General features: G+C 43.3%; 2 protein-coding genes and 1 long non-coding RNA gene across 4 annotated transcripts in view; 2 read left to right on the forward strand and 1 right to left on the reverse strand.

The window, feature by feature from the left end:
• The window catches only part of LOC138671074 (spartin-like), a 47,796-nt gene extending 39,945 nt beyond the window's left edge, over positions 1–7,851 (forward strand). The window contains exons 6-9 of one of the 2 annotated variants that reach the window (XM_069758962.1): positions 1,994–2,152; positions 2,234–2,324; positions 2,618–2,663; positions 4,595–7,851. In XM_069758962.1, coding sequence (XP_069615063.1) covers positions 1,994–2,152; positions 2,234–2,324; positions 2,618–2,663 — 296 coding nt within the window. In that variant the 3' untranslated portion in view covers positions 4,595–7,851. The remainder of the gene's footprint in view (positions 1–1,993; positions 2,153–2,233; positions 2,325–2,617; positions 2,664–4,594) is intronic. The other variant, XM_069758961.1, reaches the window with a different exon arrangement.
• A 5,367-nt stretch (positions 7,852–13,218) lies between these two features.
• Positions 13,219–17,551, reverse strand: LOC138671076 (uncharacterized). The gene is made up of 3 exons (XR_011319424.1): positions 17,407–17,551; positions 14,872–14,969; positions 13,219–13,437 (listed from the first exon to the last, which is right to left on the reverse strand). It is a non-coding gene; the product is annotated as an uncharacterized lncRNA (long non-coding RNA).
• A 5-nt stretch (positions 17,552–17,556) lies between these two features.
• Positions 17,557–18,321, forward strand: part of CCDC169 (coiled-coil domain containing 169) — a 76,853-nt gene continuing 76,088 nt past the window's right edge. The window contains exon 1 of the mRNA XM_069758963.1: positions 17,557–17,752. Coding sequence (XP_069615064.1) covers positions 17,670–17,752 — 83 coding nt within the window. The 5' untranslated portion in view covers positions 17,557–17,669. The remainder of the gene's footprint in view (positions 17,753–18,321) is intronic.

Genomic DNA, 18,321 nt, shown 5'->3' on the forward strand with positions numbered 1-18,321 from the left:
ACAAACCCTGTATAATAGACTCCTTTCAGATTCACTGGGATTTCCCTCTGGCATATGCATTTCCCCCAATGTGTCTGATCCCTATAGTCCTCAGAAAGATCAGGGAGGAGCGAGCGAGATCCTGATTGCCCCCTTTTGGCCCAGGAGGGCATGGTTCTCGTTACTCAGGGCAATGTCTGTGACCGACCCCCTGGGTATTGCCGGTCAGTCGGAACTTCTTTCTCAGGGTCCATTCCGTTACCCCAATGTGGAATCCCTGCATCTGACGGCGTGGAATTTGAGAGGGAGTTATTGAGGAGGAAAGGGTTTTCAGATGCTTTGATATCTACCCTTTTAAATAGCCGAAAAGAAGTTACCACTAAGATATATTCTAAAACCTGGAAAAAGTTCCTTGCCTTCTACCAACATCCCTTTTCCGGCAAGGTTCCAATTCCGGCTATTCTAGAGTTTTTACAGAAAGGCCGAGAATTGGGCTTGGCGGTAAATACCCTTAGAGTCCAAGTATCAGCTTTGGGGGCATTATATAACAGTGATGTGGCGGGAAATAGATGGGTATCCAGATTTATTACCGAACGTAGTAACCCAGTTTATGTTCCTAAATTACCACCATGGGATTTAAATTTGGTTTTGGATGCTTTAACAGTACCCCCCTTTGAGCCATTAGATTCTGTCTCAATTAAAAATTTAACTTTAAAAACAGCCTTTCCAGTGGCCCTGACTTCCGCTAGGAGATTGAGTGATTTACGAGCATTGTCGATAGATCCTCCTTATTTAATGGTCTTTCAGGATAGGATAGTGTTAAAACCAGATCCAGCATACCTACCAAAAGTAGCTTCCAAATTTCATAGAAGTCAGGAAATAATTTTACCATCTTTCTGTGACAATCCGAATTCAGCTGACTAGCAGAAATATCACATGTTAGATGTCAGAAGAACTGTATTAGAGTACCTGCGCAAAACAGAACCATGGAGGCAGAGTAGGGCTCTGTTTGTTTCCTTTCAGAACCCAAGGAAGGGGGCGAGTGTAACAAAAGCGTCTATCGCCAGATGGATAAGAGATGCGATATATTTGGCTTATACGGCCAAAGGCCAGACACCACCAGATGGCATCAGGGCCCACTCCACTCGGGCCATGGCCTCATTTTGGGCGGAAAGAGCAGACGTCTCCATAGACGTAATATGTAAGGCGGCAACGTGGTCATCTCCTTCCACCTTTTTATAGACATTATCGTCTTGATTTATCATCAAAGGCCAATTTAGTTTTTGGCCGTACAGTACTTAGTGCTGTAGTCCCGCCCAGGTGATTGATCTTTGAAAATCTCTCGTAGGGGTGCTGTCGTGGCGATAGGAAAACAGTTTTTTACGTACCGGTAATAGGATTTTACAGAGTCCACGACAGCACCCGCACATTCCCCCCCCCCCGTAGTTAATCACTGGTTTCTGCACCCTTTTGGAAAGTGTGCTTTTAAATATCACTCTTTAGAAGGTGATGGTATTTAGTAATGTTTAAGTATATATGTTTATGTACTAACTCAATGGCGGTGTCTCTTATACTCTGAAACACATACTGGAGTGGTGAGGGGGACCGCCCCTTTAAATCCTGTAGGTTCCTGTCCGGAAGGTGGGCGGATCCCCTCTCTCTCGTAGGGGTGCTGTCGTGGACTCTGTAAAATCCTATTACCGGTACGTAAAAAACGTTTGTTTTTTTCGAAAAGCCGTAGAGGGCTGAAATTTCGTGACATCTCGGCAGTTTTGGTCCAGAATATATTGGCCAAATTTCAATAAAATATATGTGAAGGTACAATTGTACCTCTGCAGCCTGTTAACGTTGTAAAATTATGCAGCCTGATGAAGGTTAATGGCTTTATGGGTACACTTTTTGATAGCAGAATTATTTGGTAATGAGTGATGTCTGCTTTACCCTTGTGTTTTTTTTTGTCTTTTTTTTTCTTTGTGCTAAATATTTATTACTGATGGGTGTTTCTTTGTCCTAGTGGATGGAGTCTGTGCTGTTGCAAGTTGTGTTGGGAGAGAGCTGGGGCCACACGTGAAGAAACATGGCAGCAAACTTCTCCCTGAATCACTGAAGAAAGACAAGGATGGTAAATCGCCATTGGATGGCGCTATGGTGGTAGCAGCAAGTGGAGTACAAGGCATGTTCATGGCTACAAAGATGATATTTTGTGATGTTTGGAGATCCACCTCCCACAAATTTTTCTTGTTTTTATTTAAAGGATTCGCAACGGTCTGGCAGGGTTTAGAGCACGCCGCGAAGAACGTCACCAAGAGTGTGGCCTCAGAGACTGTGCATACGGTTAAATACAAGTAGGTCTGACTACCTGTTTTACCATCAGTAACTGAAGATAATAGTTTGGGTCGACGTGTGTAATATAGACTCATAACTTTTTTTTTTTTTTACTATTTTAACTAATAGTTTGACTTGACAACTTTTACCCAAACGTCATAATACTTTATTATGCCAACAGATCCACTTTAATGGTTGAAAATAAGAATTTATCCAAGCAGTTCCAAGATATTTTATGCTCTATTACCAAAAATGAATCTAATATCCATAATAATTATCTGTATTTATAATAAGACTAATATTTCCATTTTAGATATAGGGATCTCCATGTGGATGAACCTCCGGCTACGAAACCATAAGTGATTACTATTTTTGTTTGTTCTTTTAGTCATTTTCCTCTTCAATCATCACTAATTTTGACATTTTAATTATTAAATCCTTAAATTATTACTTTGGGGTATTGTTGTTTATACAGTGTATTAATATTCCTATAATTAGTTATCATTATGACCATTTGGCAATTCCACAAGATGCTCATGAACTTCAGATAGCTTCATAGTCCTCTGCTGGCACCTGTTCGCGCCAAGAATGACACCACGTTGCATGTTTCCGCCATGGAGAGGCGGCTGCTGCAGGTGTACGCCTCTTCTCATTCCTATGGGAGTTCCAAAAATTTTCAGAGATACCATAAAAACGAACGGATCTGTGAATGCGCCAGCACCTCTCCATTGTAGACATGTGCAATGGGGGTCCTGTTGCCAATATAGTGTGACTGAGCGGGTGCCATTCAGACCAGTCTTTCAAGTCTATGGAGATTTGTGGGACATGGCTGCAAATTGGAAGCCTTCTGTATTGCATTTGTCTCACAGTATCTGAGGATAACGGATCTGTTTCTTGGTGGAAATGCTCAAATGGCTGTAATTAGAAAATGTAGTCAGAAGCGCTGCATTAAAATATTAAGGAATATGCGGACAATAACCCAAATCGAGTGCACGTGGTATCGGCCTTTAGCTCCAAAGATCTATAACAAAGGATGGCAATTTCCACAGCACTCAAGCGAATAGCCTCCAAACATAGGACAACTTATTTTACTAAGTTCTTACAGTAACATGTCCCATGTTTAGGGTAGAATTTCTCCTCCAATTGTTCTGTAATACAGGTGTAATAGTTGAATTTCTACTGTCAGGGGGTGAGATTGGTCTTCAGAAACCTGTATAGATCTGTATGTATTAAACGTGCTGTTGTCTTCGGTCAAAAACGACCGACCTTGAACTTCAATATTCTTTAAAATATTCAAGATGCGGCTCTGAAACCCGTGGCCGACCGACCCATCCTCATTTCAGTCAATCAACCACAAGTTTCAGAACCGCATCTTGAACACCCCAAAAAATACCAAAGTTCAAAATCGGTCTCCCCAGACCGAAGACAACAGCAGGGTTAAGTGTCTTGTGCTGGGGGTGATGGTTTGTAATGGTTCTTAATTCAAGCCTAACCTGTATCATTTAAAAGGTTATTCCCAAGAGTGATATATCTCCTCAATCTTTAACCTAATAATTGCTGGGGGTCAGAGCACTGGAGCCCCCAATGATTGTGAGACTGGCACTGTGGAATCTGCGAGGATCGACTCTGTAGAGCCAATTCTTGAATAAAGTGGAGGTGTATGTGCTCGATCTCTGCTCCCTTTATTGTCTGTGGCAGTGCCGGAAATAGGAGGTCCGTACTCCGCTTTCTTTGGCGACAGTCATCTATCTGCAGAGTCCAATTCTCATAGTCTAAGGTCCCATGCTCAGGATTACTGGGTGCTCCTGGGATCTGACCTCTAGTGATCACTGGATTATCCATCATCCCTCGGATAGGTGAGAACTTGCTGTCTTGGGATCAACCTTCTTATATTCTGCTAATTCCATGTAATTATTTTGACAGCAATTACACTATTGATTGAACATTGACAGAATCTAAAATTGTTTTTATATCTTTTCTCAAATGTGCAGTTATTTTGCCAGGAAGCGCAGAACCAAAAATTAAAAATAAATAAATCCTGCCCCCTTTTTTGGTGATCACTCTCGGATTAGGCCTTTCCCCACATATCGAGCACAAAGTAGAGTGATCCCTTCATATTATGGTGACGCTTCAGTGTCTGTATGGCCTGAGCCTGTAGCACGTGGGTTATGTATACTAAGTGGAGAACTCGTCCTGGCACATTAATTACACAGATGCACAAATTCTACCAATTTCATCTTTAACAGGTTACTTCTCAATGGAACTATTTGATTTTTTTTTTTTTTTGTAGGTATGGGAAAGATGCCGGTCATGCCACCGACGATGCCGTAAATTCTGCAATCAATGTCGGGGTGACTGCACTTAATATTGACCATTTAGGTATAAAGGCAATAGTGAAAAAAACTGCAAAAGAAACCAGTCACGTCATTCTAGACGAATACAAACTGAAAGAGAAACGGGACAAGAAGGATCCGCACTGACGCCGTCATCCCGCTCTCCCCTCTGCCTTAATGAGACTAAACCTTTCCACTGGCTAACACAATATCCGCTTGGTTTTTAATAGACTTCTCTTCTATACATTATTAGAGTAAGAACCGTGCGAAACATTGGCACAAAGATCAGGTCTGATAAAAATATTCCACTATACGAATACAAACAATAGCAATATTAATAGTCTGAAACGCAAAGTAATAATAATGGCCTGGTCCTAAAAGGAAATTCCTGATTTATCTTCTCCAGACAGACGTTATACATTTAATATTCCTTCTGAAGACAATACTTATGTACTTTTTGGATTTTGTGGTAAATGGGATATCCCAGGAATCACTATTTCCTGACTGGGTATTGGTGTTTTTTAAGGTAATTTGCAGTGCCTATAGTATAAATAGTACCCATCACTGGACTGGGTGAAAAGCAGAATTGGTCTCCTTCCCCTTCTGGCAGCTAACATAGATTCCTTCTGCTAGAGACCAAGGGGCTTATCAGCTACACTACCATGTATCTTGCCTGACAAGCGGGGCAGAAAGCCATTTCTATTGTCAGTTTTGCAGTAAACTATGTATAGAACTGTATGTAGAGGGAGAAACTAGGCATGTGTGACCACCGGCACTCTGCTCATAAAGTGGAGACGGGCTACACTCTTTGAACACAAGGTGGTACCAGAAATAAACTCTGCACTGGATTTTTTTTTTCTTATTGTTTTCAACCCGTAAATTGCAAACACTCTATACAGTAAGTGATATTTTACAGTGGGATAATCCCTTTAAAATGACCATTTAGGTTCCCTACTAGCTGCCTTTGTGAAAATGTAGTGCTGAAGAGTAGATTGCCTCGCGGCAATGATCTTTGACGCAGCGGTCTCGCAAGACCGCTACGTCATTACCGCAAAGCATCACTGGGAACGGGAGCATCGCGAGGATCGGGAAGGCTGCTGGGGCCGACGGAAGGTGAGAATAGCATTTTTTTTTTTTCCAGGTATATGGTTCCCAGGGCCTGGAGGAGTCTCATCTCCTCCACCCTGTGTACCAACCGCACATGATCCGCTTACTTCCCGCATGGTGGGCACAGCCCCATGCGGGAAGTAAGAGGATCAATGCATTTCTATGTGTGTGGAATTCCCACGATTCCGCACAAAGAATGAACATGCTGCGTTTTTTTTTTTTTGCGGGAAAAAATGCAGCATGTGCACAAAAATTGCGTTTTTTATACCGAAAAATCCGGAACGTGTGCACACAGCCTCAAAAGAAAATAAGCGAAGCAATAATCCATCCAGTTCAGTTACCTGTACAAGCCTGTAAAACATTCATGGCAGCCATGGACTAACTGCAATATGTATCAAGCCTCTTAGTGTAATATTTACGGATGGACTAAATACTAAAATTTGCTTTTGCACCAATAACTGTGCTGTGTTCTAAGAATATCTTATTATTCGGCATAAAAAATACTAAACTGACATTTAAATCCAAAGCGTTCGATAAAAACACAGTAGAATAACCAAAGATGGAAGGAATATTAGAACCAAGTGTGACTGCCAGGATTGACTTGCACTGTCATAGAATATATAATAAAAGTACAGAGTTATATTTATATATGCATTTTCTTGAAGTGAAATATTAGGTCAGAGACATCTAAGTGTTTTTATATAGATATATCGTCAGGTTTTGATTAGGTTTCTTTCACACTAGCGTCGGTCTCGGCCCGTCGCAGTGCGTCGGGCCGAGGTTACCGACACTAGCGTTGTAAGCGCCGCACAACGGGTGCAGCGGATGCAGATTTTCATCGCATCCGCTGCCCCATTGTGAGGTGCGGGGAGGAGTTCCGGCCGCGCATGCGCGGTCGGAAAAAGCGGTCCGTCGGCAGCAAAAAACGTTACATGCAGCGTTTTTTTGTGCCGACGGTCCGCCAAAGCACGACGCATCCGTCGCACGACGGATGCGACGTGTGGCAATCCGTCGCAATGCATAGTCAATACAAGTCTATGGGGAAAAAACGCATCCTGCAAGCACTTTTGCAGGATGCGTTTTTTCTGCAAAACGACGCATTGTGACGGATTGCAGTTAACGCTAGTGTGAAAGTAGCCTTATTCTAGGGCGTGGTCACATAAAATTCTTTGCAGATTTTGAGACACAGTCCCCATGAAGAAAATCGCACCTATGGTGCACATCACTTTTTTTTTTTTTTTTTTGACTAGTGATAGATGCAGTTTCTGCATATAGACTGCAGCAAAATTAATTTTGTTTAGATTTTTGCCCTAGAAAGAGTAAAAAATGTATCAAAAACCCACACTGAATAAAAAAAAAATGCATAAAATTGCGTGTTTTGAAGCCGTTATTGATGTGTATAACTATGTGAACAAAGCCCTACTTTGCAGGAAAATGGGCCTAGTGTTAATGGATTGGGGCACCATCTTGTGGTCACTTAGAAGTCTGCAATGGTTTTCAACACAAAGCTAAATATAGTATTAGGGGACGTTGAGCAAATGGGGTCCACAGAAAAGTGGATGTGTGGCCCATGATAAGCATCACATTACACAATTATGTAACATTGGATCTGCACTCTGATCGGTTGCCAACATGTACTGGTCCGTGTGCCCACGAATCTTAGGTTGGTTTCATATTTCCCATCATGGCTAAATGAGAAGGAAATACTGGTGTATGGCGCTGCTGTAATAATGCACCATAACACGGTGACATTGCGATCTGGAAAGTGACAAGTTGCAGAAAAAAAAAATTCCACTTTTCTACGGTTCCGATTCTAGACTTGTTCTAGACAAAACTGATGTTTCGTCTCCTCGTCCTCCCAGGTCACAGAGCAATGAAGAACTGTGTGCGACCTACATGTATTTTTTTTCTTTAATGTGCTGTATGAAAGTCACTCAATGCTATAACCTTATCAATTTTCTAAGTCATTCACAATATGATGGACTAAAGTGACAAGTGGGTGGTGGTACTTGGCCTGGTAGGTGTGCTGTCAGACTAACATTCCGCACAGAATATACTTTCTGCCTAAAATGTTATTTTCAAAGTATAATAAAATAACTTATTTAGATCAAGGTTTCTTGTTCTTGCCTCCCTATTATGTCGCTCTACCTGCACCTGACACCATTGACCACAGCGCGGTAATACATCTGATCGCCTCAAAATGTAAGGTGAGCCCATATTGGAAATGCGCAATTTCTTTAGCTCGAAGCCAGATGTTTATGAGCTAGCCGCAGTATTGGCCACTGAGCCACGTAATGCTGCTGGGATACATCCTCCATGTGCTGCCTTATAAAATGAATTGTGCCTTAAGATTACACAAACCAGTCAGCAGCTCGGTAGCTAGACCTCCCCTCAATAAGTTTCAGCCATTTATGAGTTAAAAGGCATCTGTCACCAGGTTTTTGCCGTCTCTTCTAAAAGCAGTATGCTGTGGGTGCAGAGACCCCAATTCCAGTGATGTATCCCTTACTGGGCTGCTTGCTGCAATTTTGATAAAATCAGTATTTTACTTCCTGCCAACTTCACTGTTCTCTGAATGCTGAGCTCTGTATAACCCCATCCACACCTTTTGATTGGCAGCTTTCTGCCTATGCAGAGTGTACACCAAAAGCTGCCAATCAGTGGTGGTGGTATACAGAGCTCATGAATATGGACAAGTACATGACAGCAGGCTTACTACTGTAATGATCTATCAATGACAAAATGATTTTATCAAAGCTACAGAAAGTCGCTCAGTAAGGCTAAGTTCACATTTGCGTATGTGTCTGCAGTGTATCGTCTGCATCAGGGCTGTGGAGTCGGAGTCGGTAGAAATGTACCGACTCAGACTTTAAAAAAAAAAAAAAAAAAATGTATTAATATTTCATAATTGAACTTTCATATGAATTTTATAAATGTTACTCAAATATATGTTCTATCAAACTATGAACAACAGTGATAAGCAGTTCTGCTGGAGATAGACATTTCTTACTTCTTGTATGTCACTGTTCTCCACTGCCCTTATCTAATCTTATACTTGGTTAACCTCATGCTGCCCCAACCCCCCTACTTACAATGTATGAAACTGAAAATGTGTTGCAAATTCTTAGTAGTAAAGCTCCTCCTCTAGACTAGATGTTTGGTGTGCGTCTTCCAAGCATCTCACAGCTGCTACTCAGAAGAGGAAGACTGTAAGAAGTATTATCCTTTCAACAAACTTTGCATCAGTTAACTGAGTACATGAGGAATAACAGTATTACTGACCACTATATCAGTTGTACGACCTGGCAATAATTTTGTACAATTGTTTTTAGTAAAAATAATTGTCATTTGGATTGTGAATGCAGAATTAAAAACCTGAGTGTCAAAGAAGCGTCACATTTAAATCAGCTGTATTTGAACATTTCACCATCACTCAAGATAGAAAACATTATGTCTGTCAGTGTATGGCAAATGATCCAGGCGAAAACAAATGCTGTGAAGCCAAGATCAGTGCATATTCAGGCAAAGATAAAAATGCTCCTACCAGAGCTTCTAATCTAAAGAGACATCTACAGCGCTTTCATCCAGAAGTACTGAAAGCAGTGGATGGGAGAGACTGCATCCAAACCAATGAACCAGTGCCCAGCTCTTCCAGCCAAACAAAGGAGCAGAGAACTTTGCAGCCATCAGTTGCAAGATATTTTGTCAGTGACAAAGTTACTGTGACAATGACAGTAGATACATTTTAAAAACATCATAGAGCTTGTTGTAAAGGATAGTGTGCCTATTTCATTATTTTTTCACGACCAGCTTTTGTGTGTCTGAATGGGGAAATGGCCCGCAAGCTTGGTGTTTCTCTGGAGAGAGAGAGAGTATTAGAAAATTAGTAATCGAAGAAGCTTTTAAACAAAAGGAAGAACTTAAAAAAACTCAAGGGATGCTTTCTGTTTCTTAAAATGGATGCCTGCACACGTCACAGAGTGAACTATTTTGCCATCAATGTCCGATTTGTTTGTGACAAAAACGAAATCGTTACCAAGACATTGGCAGTAAAAGACACCAAAGCGCATCACACCACTGAGTTTCTCCAGGTCTTGGTGGAAAAGGTTCTGCAAGACTATGAACTTAAAAAAGAGCAAGTTCTTTCTGTCGTAACTGACAATGCTTCAAATATTATAAGTACTATTAACCTAATGAATGAGAGTAATGATGGTGACCAGCAGCTAGAAGAACATTCTGGGTCCACAGACACAGAAATGTTTGAAATAGAGGAACACAGTATTGTAACTGAGGAGCAAACTGAAGTTGCTTCAGATGAACAGCAACATGATAGTTTAGATGATCTTGTTGAAACTGTCAATACGTTCTTTCATTCATCACATGCGCTGTGTTGTGCATACGCTACAGCTGGCTATAAGAGACAGTCTGCAAGAAGGACATGCTGCTGCACTGATTGGCAAGGTGAGAAAATTGGCTACTGTTGCCAGAACCCCTAAAGTTGACTCAATTTTGAAGAGACATGCTGGAAAAGGGGCAATTATTGATCAAGCCACACGATGGGGCAGTACTTACTTAATGATTCAGCGCTTGGTTGAACTGAAAACCTTTCTTGTAGACATGGCTAACCCTCAACTGACGCTAAATGAAAGTCAGTGGAATCAGGTGACTGAGCTGGAAAAATTGCTAGAGCTCCCATTTACAGTGACTAAAAAATTACAAGCAGAGGACTTAACTCCAGGTATTTTCTTAAAGAAGTGGAAGAACCTGATGTTTCGCCTGTCCCAAAGAGGAGGGTCAATTGCAAGTGGCATTGCTACATCAATGAAACGGAGAGAGGAGCTACTATTACAAAATACCATTCTTTTGGCAGCTGTTTATGTAGACCCAATGCATCGGATTCTTCTAGATGATCAACAGCTAACTAAAGGAAAAGAAGCTCTGATTGAAATAGCAGTAAGGATGAAAGGGTTGCAGAACAGTCAGGAGGAACAAGAAGAATTTAGTCGTCCTGCCACATCTTCACCCTCATCAACTGATGAAGAATTTAATTTAATAAAATATTTGGATCGCAAGGACCGTGCAAAGAGTTCCCGCATAGAAGAGTCATCCCCATCAAAGAACACAGCCAGTACATTTCAACAGAATTTTTCATGTGCACTAAAAGAAATTGAGAAATTTGACCGTTCATCAAAAATAACAGTGCAACAAGCGATTCCTCTGTATCCTGATATTGTCAGAGATGTTGCCCGAGTGGTTACTGCTTTGCCACCAACCCAAGTTAGTGTAGAGAGGTTGTTCTCTGCTCCCAAAATAATTAGATCAGATTTGAGGGCATCCATGAAGGAGGATCTGACAGAGGCAATACTTTTTCTGAGGACAAATTTATAGATTTCTTCTTATTAACTGCATAACAGTGTTTATTGCATATTTACTACAAGAGTTTAGAAAAGTTTATAAAAGTTATTTGCTATATTCTAATTGTATTCTAATAAATATAGTTTTTGCTCTAAGTGGTCTGATTACTTATATGATGGTGAGAAACTGAATAAGTGCGATGTTAATATTTGACAACAGTAAATTAATTGTTACGAATTGGCCATTTATGAAGGAGTCGGAGCCTGATAAAATCCAGGAGTCTGAATCGCAACTGTGGCTTACCGACTCCACAGCCCTGGTCTGCATGCCAAAGCATGCTTACACCTGCACATCATCTTGCGCATGACAAAAAAACGCTGCATGCGTTTTGGCATGCATTTGCGTTTTTAATGCGCATGGTGGAGGTGACATTTTCTGGACATGCGCAGTCTAAAGTACGCATGCGTATTGAACGCATTTGTACACATGTCCTTGAGTACCAATGCGCTCCCATAGACAGTAATGTTTTGGGGTTTTTTAAGCAATCATGCAGACGATTGCACAATATTTGTCGCTTCAAAAAATGCAACATGTTACGTTTGCCGGACACAGTGAAATGACATGCATACGCATCCTCACGCGAACGCATGTCCCTATGTACACAATGTTAAAGATATGTGCACAAGACGCATGCGGATCATACGCTGCGCACAAACACTAATGTGAATCCGGCCTAAGCAGGGCTGTGGAGTCGGAGCCCATTTTGGTGGAGTCGGTGTCATGGAAATTGAGGAGTCGGAGGTTTGGCTTACTGACTCAACAGCCCTGTCAGTAAGTGATGAGACTGACTACATTATGCTGCTCTCAGATTAGGTGACAAATCTGACCGATTTCCTTTCATTATATTTTTATTAATGTCGAGTATTTTACAGAACTACTTGTAATCTGTTATGTCACCTATAGACTAGACAATGTCAAGTTTACGGCAGATTGCATGAAGAATCCATCTAGAAGTCACATATCCTTTTTTTTTCCCCATCCGGCAGGGCGTTTTTCAAGAGCAAAAACAAATTATCAAAAAAGCCTCAAATGTACAGAAAACTAGATATTAAACTGAACACTTTCTCAGCGTCCACATAGCCTAAGGCCTCTTTCACATCCAGTTTTCTCATATGCTCTACCTGCATTTTTCATGCAATTAGTCTATGGGACTGTTTACATGTATGTTTTCTTTGTAGACAGTATCAATTTAAAAAAATAAATAAATAAAAGTCTTACTTTACAAGTCTCTGGCATCCTAGTGCTTTCTGTTTTTATAGGAGAACCTCCCAGGGTTTTTTTTCTTTGCATATGAAAAAAAAAATGATGTAACATTGATGGAATTGTGATCCAGAACACGGATGAAAGTTCGGAATTCTTTTTTCACATAACAGAAAAAACCCTGACATTAAATCAGCCATAGCTTGCAAGACCGTCACACTTTATTTTACAGAACTTTTTTCTGTATCAGATGACTACCAAAAGAAGCTGTGCTAACATGGTAACATATAGTAACATAGTTAGTAAGGCCGAAAAAAGACATTTGTCCGTTGATTACTGCAGAACAGGGGGGCCGCTTACAGGGTGACTCCTAATACAGCTTGATGTTATATACTAGGGAAAAAGTGAAATATGAATATAATATTTAATAGGTGTACAATACTTTTATGTATAGTGTAATAAAAACACCGTGGAAGATGCTGCTTTGGCTATTAAAGCACCGTCTGAGTGGTGTCACTAACCTATGTTCCCAACCCCTAGCATTACACTCACCAGCCACTGCCTTCATCTGTTCCCGACATTGCTCTGGTCGTCTTCTGCAGGTTGTGACCCAGTGTTTGCTGGGCGAGTGGGAAGTCACTTCTCAGTGTAAGTCTATGAAGCCAGTACGATGGCCTCAGACCTACACAGAGTTTGTGACAGTTATCTCTGACTCCGGGCAGTCAGGAGCTGTGCTCACAACATTGAAGCCTGGGTAAATATATTACTATGGGCAGGAAACCTGCATTAGTGGTGCCATTCCAGCAGTTAAATAAAAAAAAAATCACTGGAGTGGTTCTTTAAAGTACACCACACATCATTCTGTACAATTATATCAGGATTTATTATTATAACATTCGGCAATATTCATCCTCAATTGTGATGATCCTGCCTTATATATACAAATAACGGAGAGTGATGTACATATCATGCTTTCATCCTCTGATCATCGCCATCCGGTCTTTAGAGCGTTCTTTTAAACGAGGGTTTTGCTGAATTCTGGTTTTACAGAAGCAACACGCACAAGTCTGGACTGAACCTGTAGAAAAAAAAAAAAAGGCCAATTATTTCAGATGAGCAGACAGATAGGACAGAGGTTACTTAGGCCCTGTGATGTGGATATGAGGGATAGATATTAATGCTCAGTGATCATCATCCTAACACTACACAGGGTCATGAAGATTGCAGTGTTGTACTGTCATTGTGACCCACCTGTGGCCATTTTCAGCATCAAGGACAGGACAAGGAGGCACAGACCGGTGACAACCAGGTGTCACTACCTCTCTCAAACATCTTCGGATACTTTCACACTAGCGTCGTTCGACGCACGTCGCAATGCGATGTTCCGACGCATACTGTGAATGTGCCGCACAATGGGGGCAGCGGATGCAGTTTTTCAACGCATCTGCTGCCCCATTCTGAGCAGCGGGGAGGAGGGGGCGGAGTTCCGGCCTCGCATGCGCGGTCAGAAATGGCGGACACGATGCACCAAAAAACGTTACATGCAACGCTTTTTGGTTTTGACGGTCCGAAGCAACCATCGCACGATGGTTGCGACGTGTGGCAAAGCGTCGCTAATGTTAGTCCATGGAGAAAAAACGCATCCTGCAAGCAATTTTGCAGGATGCGTTTTTTCTCCAAAACAACGCATTGCGACGTGCGTCGTACGACGCTAGTGTGAAAGTAGCCGTAGATGCTAGGTTACAATGAATCCGGCTATGAAGTGGTGACCATCCAGCAACAGATCGGGTGAGTATGCAGTGCGATGCAAGGGCAGTTGTCCACATGGACTCTTAATATATCATTTTCATTACAAAATCTTCAGCTTATGAAAAAATTAATACAGCCCATACATTTAGAAAAATGTATGGTGCCTACAGTAAAACATGGTGGTGGCAGTGTCCTTATGTGGGATACATGAGTGCTGCTGGTATCAGGGAGCTACAGGTTATTGATGGCATCAAGAATTCACAGATATACTCCTGTATATTGAAAGAGAAGACGCGGCCATCACTCTGTGCCCTTGGTAGATGAGCACTTTCCCAGCATGGCAGTGATACAAAACACACATCTGTTGCATGTCTGAAGAACAGCATGAAAGCGATTCAGCGGCCAAGTGTCTCCCAATCTGAACATCTATGGGGAATTCTAGAAAGAGACAAGTGGTCATCACGCTCCATCCAGTATCAAGACTCAAAAAAAAAAACACGTCATTCTTGAAGAATGGAAAAAGATGTTGCAATATGTCACCAACTTGTTCATTCCATGCAAAGAAATGGCACATCATGCAAAATACCAGAAGTAGTAGTTATAGATGTGGGGTGCACTTATTTTTTTCCATTAACTAATTTGAGTTTCACTGAAGATTTCATAATGAAAGTTATATTATAAACCCCGCTTTGATTTTATGGGTTAAAAATGTTCTATATTGTTGTCGCAGCCCATGTACATAACTAGCACTATATCATCTCACCTGGTCAAAGCTCGCGTTTAATCTCTGCAGGGTCTCGTTATAGTCTTCCATCCGCTTTGTGTGTTCGGACAGAACAGCAGCTTCATTTGTTAATTTGTCTGCAAATGTAAAAATCAAACTTTAATACCCGGTTATACAATTTACACAATGAGGACAAGGTCACACGTACCAGTTCATATAATCACCAATACCTGCTGAATGTTGTGCAACAGCAAAAAAAAATTGCTTGCATAGATGCCATCTTACAGGAAGTGCCATTTTTTTAGTTTAATGAGCACCCAGCTCCATTATCCCACCCTGGTCTTGTGAAACTACAGACATGGTGTGTGTATGGAGGGAGAAGTGCCGCAGAAGCACAGGGGCGCCCCAGCATTACTGCTGGCGGAACCAAAAAATAAAAAGACACAATCAGGCATGGAGATCACAATAACCCATTTGAACCCCCCTAAAGCATGGACGTCAACTCAAATATACAGAGGGCCAAAATTAAAAACTTGGACAAAGTCGCGGCCAACCTTGATATTTATTTAAAAAATATCTATAATTGAGGACGTTTTTCTGATCATCAAATAACGATTAACTTTTTCAAATGGAAACAAACAACGGGGTTGTCCCACAAACACAGTCAATTTGAATGCATAGATCTTACAAGAAAAGGTTTGAATAATATATGTTAAGAGCAGTAAAAGAGCATATGTCCTAACATAGTATGAAACCCCCACAGTGAACCCCTCCACAAGCATGGTATGATGACCTTACTGTACCCCACTCCATCCACCCAACAAAGAATGGTGACCCCATCACAGTTTAATTCTCAATTGTAATCCCCACATAGTCCTCCATACAGTACAGTGGGCCCCACACAGTCCTCCATACAGTACAATGGGCCCCACACAGTCCTCCATACAGTACAATGGGCCCCACATAGTCCTCCATACAGTACAATGGGCCCCACATAGTCCTCCATACAGTGCACTGGGAACCACAGTCCTCCATACGGTACAATGGGCCCCACACAGTCCTCCATACGGTACAATGGGCCCCACACAGTCCTCCATACGGTACAATGGGCTCCATACGGTACAATGGGCCCCACATAGTCATCCATACGGTACAATGGGCCCCACATAGTCCTCCATACGGTACCGTGGGCCCCACATAGTCCTCCATACAGTACAATGGGCCCCACATAGTCCTCCATACAGTAGTGGGCCCCACATAGTCCTCCATACAGTACAGTGGGCCCCACATAGTCCTCCATACAGTACAGTGGGCCCCACATAGTCCTCCATACAGTACAGTGGGCCCCACATAGTCCTCCATACAGTACAGTGGGCCCCACATAGTCCTCCATACAGTACAGTGGGCCCCACATAGTCCTCCATACAGTACAATGGGCCTCACATAGTCCTCCATACAGTACAATGGGCCTCACATAGTCCTCCATACAGTACAATGGGCCCCACATAGTCCTCCATACAGTACAATGGGCCCCACATAGTCCTCCATACAGTACAATGGGCCCAACAGTCCTCCATACAGTACAATGGGCCCAACAGTCTACAGTACACTGGTCCCCACATAGTCCTCCACACAATGTAACAAGGCCCTGCATTGCCTTCCATGCAGTATAATTGCCTCATAGTGCTCCAGTCACGCATGTCACGGGCCAAATGTACTCAGATTTGGCCAGCGGGCCAGAGTTTGACATATGTGTCCTAAAGAAACTGTCACTGTCAGACTGTGCATGTTTGGTGCGGGCTCAGGAGCTGATCCTGCTCCATCCATACCAGGCAATCACCAGCTGTTATACAGCCGGCTCTGATTGCTGCTGTTTAACCTTTAGTGCAGGGGTGGGGAATCTTTTTTCTGCCAAGGGTCATTTGGATATTTATACCATCTTCGTGGGCCGTACAAACTCCGCCCACAAAGTACATCCTGACTCTGGCGTCAGGACGTGATCTTTCATTGCATGCCCTTCACTGTGTGTGCTAACAGAGCAAGAAGAAATTAATGAGCTGGTTGTAATCAAAATACAGCTCCCTGCCCAAGAATGCGGTCCCTGAGAAACTGCTCGGGGGCCTGATAAGAGGTCATCGAGGGCCGTAAATGGCCCGGGGGCCTGAGATTCCCCACCCCTGGTTTAGATGCTGCTACCAATCAGTGACGGGGTCATTTAGTTGCTTAGCGACCGCCGATACGCCTTTAATGGCTGAGAAATAAGGATATAGCGCCCCCAGCGCCGGAGAATCTCGGGGGTCTCTGCAGCACAGGATTCTCGCCCCCAGTGTTGTGATCCCCGTTACTTTGATTTCCCATTTATTTCTCTCTCCTCTGATGATCTGTGGCGGGCTCCGCTCCTGAGACCTCACGGGGTGAATGGGTTAAATTAGTACAGGTCCCCTGGGGATGAGGGGGGTCTATAAAAGTAAAGTAAAAACCTATACATTTTTTTAAATATGAAGAACACGTCAAACACCGTCTAATAAACCCAATAGCAGTTAGCTGTGGCCGTCCTCGGTGCCCCGTGATTACCCAGCGCCTCCCGCAGACCTCGGTACACCCACACAGACTGCGCCTCCATTTCTCCCGCGCACTTCGCAATGGTCCCTGGGAGTTAACCCTGTCCATGCTGCGCGTTCACCTCCGACTTCTGTTGGCTTCGGTCGCAGAGATACAATACCACGTGACCAGGAAGGCGCCTGCGCACAGAAGCCGTAGTGGTGGGAGTCTGGATCACGTGATTTGGTCCTGTTGGCATAGAAACGCATCAACATCTCTGAAGCCGGCGCTCTGGTATGGAAGGCAGGACGGAGAGAAGCCGGGCGGCAGCGGACGACGAGCGGAGAGCGGAGCAGCTGCAGGCGGAGGCCAGGATGAAGTGAGAGCCGTACTGACTATGGTGATGGCGGCCTGCAGTAACCGCGTCCATAGACCGCCATTCACACTGAGGAGGGAGGACGTCTGTATGGAGCGGCCTTACCTTAACCCTCTCATTGCCGGAGGCTGGCTGTTTTTCCTCCACTTTCTTCTTCCAGGCTTCAGAGCTTTTCTCGCTTTCCGCTATCGCGGATTCGGTGTACGAATAACGGTAAATTCCACCAGTGCCGCACAGTGGTGAGCCCCTCCCCCACACACACGGTGAGCCCCTCCCCCACACACACACGGTGAGCCCCTCCCCCACACACACACGGTGAGCCCTTCCCCCACACACACACGGTGAGCCCTTCCCCCACACACACACGGTGAGCCCCTCCCCCACACACACACGGTGAGCCCTTCCCCCACACACACACGGTGAGCCCCTCCCCCACACACACACGGTGAGCCCTTCCCCCACACACACACGGTGAGCCCCTCCCCCACACACACACACGGTGAGCCCCTCCCCCACACACACGTTGAGCCCTTCCCCCACACACACGGTGAGCCCTTCCCCCACACACACAC

Source organism: Ranitomeya imitator, chromosome 3 (genome assembly GCF_032444005.1).
Source record: "Ranitomeya imitator isolate aRanImi1 chromosome 3, aRanImi1.pri, whole genome shotgun sequence".
NCBI lineage: Eukaryota > Metazoa > Chordata > Amphibia > Anura > Dendrobatidae > Ranitomeya > Ranitomeya imitator.